Genomic DNA, 9,667 nt, shown 5'->3' on the forward strand with positions numbered 1-9,667 from the left:
CTGGACGAACAACGGAATGCGCTGTGGGACAATCTTCCTGAGAGGGCGGGCGGTCGAAGGCGCTTGTTAAATGCAAAGGCAGTGGAACAAATATTTTACATACTCACATTTATCTATCCCACTTGTTCCTTGAGTATAAAACAGTATACTATATAATAATAATTAACTTTCAAATATGTTGTAGAGATTTTACATGATAATGAATTGTTTATAATAAATAATATATATTCTCTCTTGTCATATCAAGATAATATCACTCTCTCAGCTTACAAAAGTCATTGTTAAGGAATAAGGATATTTTTTAATAATCATCCTAAAAGCCAATGTGTATTTCCCAAAATGTCAAACTGCTCCTTTAACATGAACTCAATGAACCCCCTTGAACAAGTACCCTAGCGCAATCCAACCAGAAAGGCCTGACACACAGTATACCAGACACACACCAGGTTTATTGCTAAAAGTATGCCTAATAATATTCACAAAACAATCTACAATTTGTTTTAAAGAGGAAAACCATGCTATTGTGACATTAAACACATGTCACCATAGCCTATTAGACTTTATTACAAAAAAATGTCCTAACTTTTATAAGCCAATTTATTTAACTTTTTACAAAAAATAAAAAAACAACATTATTTATTTGTGTTGGCATTTAGTAATATTGCTGCTGACCGAACTGAGATTATGATTTGATTTGATTGGTGTGACGCTGGGGGTATGCAGGTTTGGTTCTACCTTGTCGCCATCGTGTGGACGAGATGAGAAAAGCAGACGAGGTGTTACCACTGAAATCTCTCCTGTTATGCTGCCACTATTTTAAGAGTTTAAGCTTCCAAGCAAAACATATTCATCTAATCAATTAAGAAGATCGAATCTAATCATTTCACACGTTATCATCAGTTGATTCAGTGCAGTTCACGAAATAAGAATTGTGACTGCAAGTGTCACATTGTTTTCATACTGTTGATAAAATAACACACAATGCTTTAATATTGTGGTTCAAGTGGAAGATGGATTGCTATTTAAACTTATGTGTAGTTAAAACATATAAAATGGTACAAACTAATCAAACATTTTGCATGTAATTAGTAGCCTATTTATGGGCAGCACGTGGAGAGTAATAAGTGAAACATTTATCCTAAAATGGAAACAATCACAAGTATAAATACAAATACTGCACAAAATCTCTGAGTATAGTACTGTTAATACGTAGACACATATGTTACGTTAATGAACACATTTGCTTTAACGGGCTCAGTGTCAGAAAAACCCAAATGTTAATACAAAATAATGAAATCATAGGCTTTAGTGTCTTTGTTTTTGCAATGTCCTCGGTACTTTTCCATTAGACGCCCTCATGTAAATACTGTACATAGCCGCCAGCCTGTCGGCAGCTAACACAAGTAGCAGAAATGCTATTTGTTTTCAATATTCAGGAAGGACACGTACTTATTTTGACATTTAAATCAACTGTACTTTATACATTAGATGTTGTTTAACGGTCGTGCTTTGGATAATGTCCGGTGTTTTATTTGTTATTTCATCATCGTGAAGTAACAGTCACGCTAACTAGGATCTTCAACGCGTAGCATTTACGCTTAGCATTAGCTTGTTAGCAGAGTGTGTGAAGCTAGTTCATTTTAGGCTTAGCTGTCAGTATGGCTTCCTCGTTCAAAATAAAAGTCCTGGAATAAATTAAAGAGAAGGTAATTTCTTCCAATATTAGCCTTTGTTTTGCCAGGGGGCACTTTAGTGTAAAATGATTTGTGGTCAACAGAACAATATAGTGACTGCTCACCTAAAATGTAACAAATAAATGCAGTGATCTTTAGAACAGCCCAATGTTATGTATGAACGATTATCTGTAAAGATAGGTTCTAAAGTCAAAGTCCACTTTATTGTCCAAGTTTCCACATGTGTTATACATACAGAACATTGAAATACTGTTTCTGGCAGTCCCACAGTGCAAATATAAACAAGACCATATAACATAAAAAGATAAGAGCGTAGAAAAAAAGGGTATACAAAAAAAAAACAACTAAGTGATACATAATGACACAATCAACACAGTTTGACGGTAGTGCAAGTAGTTCTTAGTGCAACAAATACTTTGTGCAAAGTACATTTTCAGTAGCAGCGGAGAATAGAAAGTGACTGGTGCTGGATGAGGGACGGGTGTGTGAGGGAGAGGGAGTAATATCCTGGTACATTTCCAAATGCTCTAAAATCATCATTTATACCTTCCTGTTGGGTAGTAAAGTCACCTTAGACAATTAAACTGAAATTAACCTGAGAAAACAAATTCAAATGAAAATGCAAATAATAAATGACTATACTTTGATCAAAAATGTATTGTGGACCTCGAATGTTAACTAAATTCCAGAGACATTGCTATACAAATGGTATATTATTTATAAAACACAGTATATCAAAAACATGAAAATAAATATTATGTGTTCTGCAATACAAAATGTTTCTAAGGATGTGATGTGCTTTTAACTGTGCATGATCAAATAAAAACATGTTCGAGTCATATGACTATTATTTTGCAGGGGAAGAAAACAACCTGACGGAAACGTACGGCTTCCATTTCGGTTGACTTGACCGCTGTTTTTTCTACCAGCTCTCGACTCTGACGCTGACGGATCATTAGCTAGCCAAGCATTGCAGAGAGCAGTCAGCCCGTCGTGTCTCTACCCGAGGCCGGATGGTAAAATCCAACCTCCAGCGGATCCTAAACAGTCATTGCTTTGCTCGCGAGAAAGAAGGAAAACAGCAGTCTTTAACTACCATGGCGGATTTAAGTAACGGTATCTGTGACATGATTGGGAAGTAAGTAAACGATTAAAAACACCAAACCTAGCTAACGGCTAACCGTGATGTGTGGGGGAGGGGTGACTAAGCTAACACAGCAAGCGACCACGGAAAAGCGGAAGTAAAACGCGTTAAACTTTAAATGTAATGTTTACACGGTGTATCACCAATGTCAAAACATAAGCTGTTGAAACAGCCACTGTTGTAATGTTGTTTTAAAAATTGTCATGGTGAAATAAGTGACGGACATTAATTTGCTTCATTAACAGCATTAGCTAACGTTAGCTATGAACCTCGTCGAACTGGTAACCTTACATCACTGGAGTTAGCTTCGTCACCTAGCTGAACCTGGTTCCATCGACATTTCAACAGTTATTGTGTTACGGTGAAAGTAAGCAATCACTAATTTCAATTTGATGTTTCAACAAGGAGCTTATACCGACAAGGGAATTATATATTTGTGTTTTAGTTACTTTTAGGTTATCCAATTTAAAGACCAAACCGACATGCATCTATTTGGAAAAGACTGACAGTTTACGGTCAACACGTTGAGAAGACCGGGACGTAAATAATTTGATGATTACTTTGTTGCCGAAAAATGTTGGTTAAAACAATAGACTGTATTTAAGAAATACCAAATTTGGTTGAAACGGTGTAGGGATTCACCCCATTAACCAACGTTATTACCATTGGTGATCAATACGAGGAAAGAAAAGAGAGATAGAGGGGAAAATAACAACAGGCTGAGAATGTGCCCGTAAAGTCGCCAGGTCAGTTCATATTTCTGGCCACGTTTTTCTCGTGAGCTAAAAAGAGTCAGGTTGCTTATTACGCAAGTGACAGTTTACTGCCGCAGCTTCGTGACGGCACGACAGAGACTTATACACGACAATATAGTGAATAATTAACACACACACACACACACACACACACACACACACACACGAGGTTATAGTTGAAAAATGAAATGCGATACTCTTCTGTCCCATTCCTAATTTGCTTTTGCGCAATAAAGTGACAGTAGGTCAGCCATCCACTGTGGATAGACTTCGCCTTTGTGTTTATTTACAGAAACTAATACAATAACACACTTTCAGACTAAAGTCAAGAGGGATTACCTGACTCCCAAGGGACAGCTGTCTAAAATACTCTTAATTAGTGAATTGAGTTGTCAATCGACAGACAGTAAATTATTTACATATATTTTCAATGTGTCCTATTAAATACAATAGTCACTGGTTTCTGTAATGTACAGATTGGATGTCTTTGTTTGTCAATTTTTAGACATAAATAATTAACAAATTGATCAACAATAGAAATGGTCGGTTGCAACCCTAATACATTAAGCTAATGAGATAAGCTTATGTTTGATAATAAGCAATACCATGGCTTTTTCAGTACCTCTTTTACCCTTTGTACGAGGTCACAAGACATGGTTTGTTTCTCCAGCGGTTTGTGCTTTTAGCAGCGAATATTTTCAGTTTGTTGCCTCCCACGCCATCCTGCTGTGTTACTGCACGCTTTTAAAACATTGTGTTAACAACACTGTAAACACAGGCCCTTTGTTTTGGGGGACATAAACTGTAAGCCTTTTAAAGAACACCTAGGCCTGCTTATGTAACACATGTTGTGAATTGAGCACTTATGTACAAAGGTGCACTATATATTGTGAAATTATATTGCTAATTCTTTTTTATTGCTAATTTTGGTCGGGGTCTGAAATAGTTTGCGTCGTCACTCCCATGACATGTCTTTGAGGTCGTAGTTTGCCTTTATAAATCCCACTTTTGATATGTTTTACATTTATTTTGTACATGTGCACGTAGTAACACACAGCACATGTTGAATTACAGACAGCCTTTATTATAAGTCCTTAACCGTGTTTTGATTTTTTCCTCCCCTGCAGTTTGTCCCTGCACTGTAGTAGTACCCGCAGCCCGGGGCCTCTGTGGTGCTCCTGATGCCCCTCTCCCACCCCTGAAGATCCCAGGTGGGCGAGGGAATGGCACACGGGATCACACTCGGCCACTCCACTCTGTAAGTCACTCATCATGCAAAAACATGCATGCAGTCGCTCAGCAGTCACACATCACTGAATCTCCTTTCCTGTTAGAGTTCAAAGTATTCTTAGGTTCTGCTTTGTCAGCAGTACAGGCAGCATTAAAAATGCCGTTTTCATACTAGTTAAATTACAATACGACATGAAATATAAGACATTGACACGTATAACGTCACCCACTGCTGTTTTCACATGCGTTAACTAGTGTTTGTGTTTCTAGGATCGAAAGCTGACTGTAACGGAGGAGCCAGCAGGGAATGGTCGCCCTGGAATCCTCCACTTCCAAAGTCGTCCCACCGTTACCAAGACGATACAGTGGGATGCTGTCTTAAGCAGCAGCGCACTTTACGTGGAGATACCTCTTGACCCTCTTCCTGAAGGCAGCAAGGAGAGGTGAGGCTGCATAGATAGCAACAGGAGAAACCTCGAGTGGAGTACAGTGATATGCTTTTACAATGCCCCACTTAAGCCTTATTAAGAGTAAAAAAATGGGAGCATGAAGATATTCAACCCTTTTTGACCTTAAGCGTTCATCGAGTTCAGCCTGATCAGAGTCAGGGAGGCTCACTTTTCAATCTACAAGGGAAGCCTTAGCAGAGCCTTATAATGATCATGCTTTTTTGTTTTTCTAAAGGTAACAAAATATTGGTTTGGTTTTTTTGTTCTATTGTAGTTTTCCATTTCTAACCCAAAGCTGCCCTCTGTTCTCCTTCCAGTTTTGCAGCTCTACTGGAGTATGCTGAAGAACATCTGAAAGTCGTTAGCGTGTTTGTCTGTTTTTACAAGAACAGAGATGATCGTGGTATGTGCTAACAACCCTGTTTTTCCCAGCCCACCTTTTTCCTTCAGAATAACTTTAATAACATCATTATGTTTGGCTTCTGTGTTGTGACTTTTCCTGCGACCTAAACTCTGTTGTACCTGCCTTGTTATTGCAGCTAAACTGGTGCGTACATTCAGTTTCCTGGGCTTTGAGATTGTGAAACCGGGCCATGCTCTTGTCCCACCTCGACCCGACGTATTCTTCATGGCCTACAACTTTGACCGGGACTCTTCGGATGAGGAGTAGCCCTCTGGACAGCCCCCCCCAATGCCCCCCTACTTCGCTTTTCCCTCCCATTGTATGTTGGTCCATCCCGTCCCAGCTTACTCATATAAAGCACCGTCTGTGTTAAACCCTCTGCAGTAGCTCTGTGTATGCAAGTATCCATTTCCCCAAAGCTTTTTGTGTTCAAGGGAATATTTAAGATGTGCATCTCCTGTTTCCACCATCTATCTGTGTTTTATTACACTCTTTTCACATTAAGAATTAGTTGGTGTTGTCACCTTAAAAGGAGGGACTCTTTTGTTTTTTCAATCATATTGCAGTTGTCATAGCTATACATTCTGGTTATAATTTCTCTTACTTGTCAATTCTTTGTTTTTATTGATATTTCCTTTTTATGATAGATTAGGTGGGAGGATTCTTCATTTCTTGAATGTACAATAAAGAGGTCATCAGGTTTACACTCGGGTACTCCAGCTTTTTTTTGATTGGCTAAACAATGGCTTTGGATTTGTCTCGCATTTCCTTTCTCTCTGAACGAAATAACACACAGTTCAGTGGGACCAGTTTTATTATGTAGCACTAACATTCTCTTGAAAGTATTTCGATTTTTTTTCAAACGTTACTTTTGAGTGACAGCCCCAATAATTGGTACTTCATAGCTTGATAGTGAATGCATTTAGATTAGAGGCAGAGTGAAAAGATGAATGCTGTTGCATGTGTCTGATGTAGGCGCTTCAGTTTCACGGTAAAGATTCTACGTTGAGGGTTTTGGTACAACATGAAAGGAATAATCCAAAGTGCTTTCGCTTCTTTCGGCCATGTTTATCTTTATAATGTAGTATTTTGTTTTGGAGGCTGAAAAAATGCTGTGATATGAATAGATTTTTTTGTTTTTGTCTTTTTATTAGCATTCCTTTTTAAAACTTTTTCTCAAGATAGTATTGAGTTTGTTGTTCAGCATAGTGGTACCTGTTGTGCTTCTGTGAAAATAAAACAAACAAAACAGTCCATTGTGTCCTTTCTGCATCTGTTCACCAATGCATATAAAATAAATACACCCCAATATGGATTACTTTTGGGTTAGAAGGAATACTATACAAACTTAAAATCCAGGAAAGTATAAGAATTTGGAAACAAGTTTAATAACCATAACTCAAGGATTTAAAGCTGATCATATCTAAACGTCTTACAAATAAACAATAGGATAACAATACAATACAGCAGACATAGGCCTAAACTGCAACATCAAGAAGGTGTTAATTCTAGTTTTATAAAGAAATAAAATATTCAGCCATTGAATTGAGTTCTGTAAAGGCGTAGATACATGTTCTACCTAATAAAACTGCCAGAGGTGCACTTAAATTCTATAAGCATGGAAAGTGGAGAATCTAAAAACAATTTAATGTATTACATGTATTAAATCATCTGTGTAATATAAAAGTTATTTATATGCATGTTACAAACTAACAGAAAAAACTATAAAGCACATTAATAGTCATACTGAAACTATTATCCAACATTAAGTGTTGTGTGCTTCTCATTTCGCACAAACTGAGGGGAAATCAGGTCAGTTACAAAAGAGCAGCAGGGCAGACATCCAGAGCATGTCCTGTATCTGCACACCACCAGGGGGCTCTACAGGACTCAAGCCCGTTCAACTGCTGACATTAAGATGCATCTGCAGTGTGTCTCAGTGTGAGATGTAATACAAACAGATGTGCTGCGCAGCTCACCAGGAGGCCTGAACAACAAGTCTTAATTGAGTCTAATGCAATGTTTTTGTATGTGTGCTGACTATGCCTGAAAGATGGGGTGCCTTCCATTGCTTTGCTGCATCTTGAAACAGTTTAAATAGTTGTGTTTAGATCAGTAGCCTGGTGACTCTGTGTTATTTCAAACATGGCTCTCATCTTCAACGTGAGCAGAGGTCCAATCAAGAGTAGCTCAAAAACACCTATGTTGGTGTGCAGGGCTTTTAATTAAGACAGAAGCCATTTGATTGGTTGGGAAAGCACAGGTGTTGCTAATGACATTAACGATGGCTCTACTCAATTCAAGCATGTAATCCATGACAGGACCCTGGAACTGCAGCAGAGAAATTGACTATTGCTGAAGTGTAATTTGAACATGCTTATTATGATGTAATTCCTGATTGCATAGTATAGTCTCCTGTAGAGCTGCTTGATTTGTTAACTACTAAAGAAAGTTGGTACTTGTTTCAAGCCTAAAAGACGTTCACATTGAATTTATTTTCAATCATGCAAAGAAAACTGATTGTTTAAAATATCTGTGTAAGGTTAATAGGGAACATTTAAAGAAAAAACACACATTTATCATAGGTAAAAGACAGGATAAAAAAACAGAAGAAGAGTTTTTTTCTGGAATCCAAATATTTAATAGGTACATATCAAGTATTATTATGACATGTATAAAATTTCAGATCACAATATGAAGCAATGACTCTCCTCAGACTGGCATATGTTTGAGGTCGCCACATAAAAATGACTAATGATTAAAATAGAAGAGAAGCAACTAAAATAGTAGAAAAATGGCATACAGACATAGATAATAGTAAGCATTCTAGGAAAATTAAATGCAACTTTTAAATCTTTTTTTCTTCAACAGAGTGCAATAAAAATAAAAACAACACAGCACTGAAGCCAAGCGTCCACAAGACGTCTAAAAAGTGTTAGTACTGTAGGTTCACGGAGAGCAGAGGACAGCGGAGAGAGAGAGCGAGAGAGAGAGAGAGAGAGAGAGGAGAAGGTCACAGGAGAGAAAGAAACCGGGGCTAAAAGCTTGCCAGTCAACGCAGGGAGAAAATAATCTTTGAACAAGATTGAGCCACAGTGGAAGTAATGCACATCACAGTTAGCTTTAAAGACCATAGTAGCATTTGTACTTGCATGTTGTTAACGGAAAAAAGTAAATCCTGAATGATTGAACAGAAACAAGGACAGCACCACGAACGAACAAACTGCCGGCCAATGATAGGGGAACTGAATGTCGACAGAGCAGTAAGAAACGGATGTGTACAACAGCGTGATATTTCTCTGAGCCCTACTCTAAACATGGCTCTGCCTCGAAGGCCGTTACAGGTGAGCATGATGATATCAATGAACGAGGGCTAGATTCTCCCACAAAAGCAATGACAAGTGTTTAAACTACTTTGGGTGCTTTATCTGAAATTCAGCACTCCGGGGCTGTTTTTAGTTTTAGTTCCTATCATTCCTGCCAACCTGAGACATTTAGAGTACCATATCAGCAACGGAAAGGAGCTGCTCAAGATAGGAGTATCTATATGATGTACGCAAAATATAAGTATAGATAGATAGATAGAATCGGAGGATGAAACCCTCTTTATTTGTCACATGCATGCACACAGCAGAGCACACACAGTGAAATTAGTCCTCTGCATTTAACCCATCCTAGTACTAGGAGCAGTGGGCAGCTATCGTGCAGCGCCCGGGGAAAATAGGTGTAGGTATAGGTGTCAGATGTGAAGATTCAATAACGGAGCATCTGTTGGGGCCGTTTTCAGAATATGCTTCTTTCTATCCGGCTGTGACATGACTATTACCATGTGGCTATATGGAACAAAAGCTTAATAGAATTATTCAATGTTGATACGTGTGTTCAGTCTTGGATCATGGTAAATAAGACCTGAAGATTTGTTTTGTTTTTGAGTTACACGATGGATGCACACTAATGCATGTACAAATCCTTCACCTCTGTCCTTCTAATGT

At 38.1% G+C, this 9,667-nt stretch overlaps 1 protein-coding gene across 1 annotated transcript; it reads left to right on the plus strand.

The window, feature by feature from the left end:
* Positions 1–2,630: 2,630 nt before the first annotated feature.
* Positions 2,631–6,929, plus strand: oaz1b (ornithine decarboxylase antizyme 1b). Its single transcript, XM_063889474.1, is given in 6 exon segments — positions 2,631–2,832; positions 4,721–4,772; positions 4,774–4,851; positions 5,094–5,266; positions 5,590–5,675; positions 5,812–6,929. Coding segments are annotated over 6 exon segments (645 nt in total). The 5' UTR covers positions 2,631–2,707; the 3' UTR covers positions 5,943–6,929.
* The last annotated feature ends 2,738 nt before the right edge of the window (positions 6,930–9,667 follow it).

Source organism: Eleginops maclovinus, chromosome 8 (genome assembly GCF_036324505.1).
Source record: "Eleginops maclovinus isolate JMC-PN-2008 ecotype Puerto Natales chromosome 8, JC_Emac_rtc_rv5, whole genome shotgun sequence".
Classification (NCBI taxonomy): Eukaryota; Metazoa; Chordata; class Actinopteri; order Perciformes; family Eleginopidae; genus Eleginops; species Eleginops maclovinus.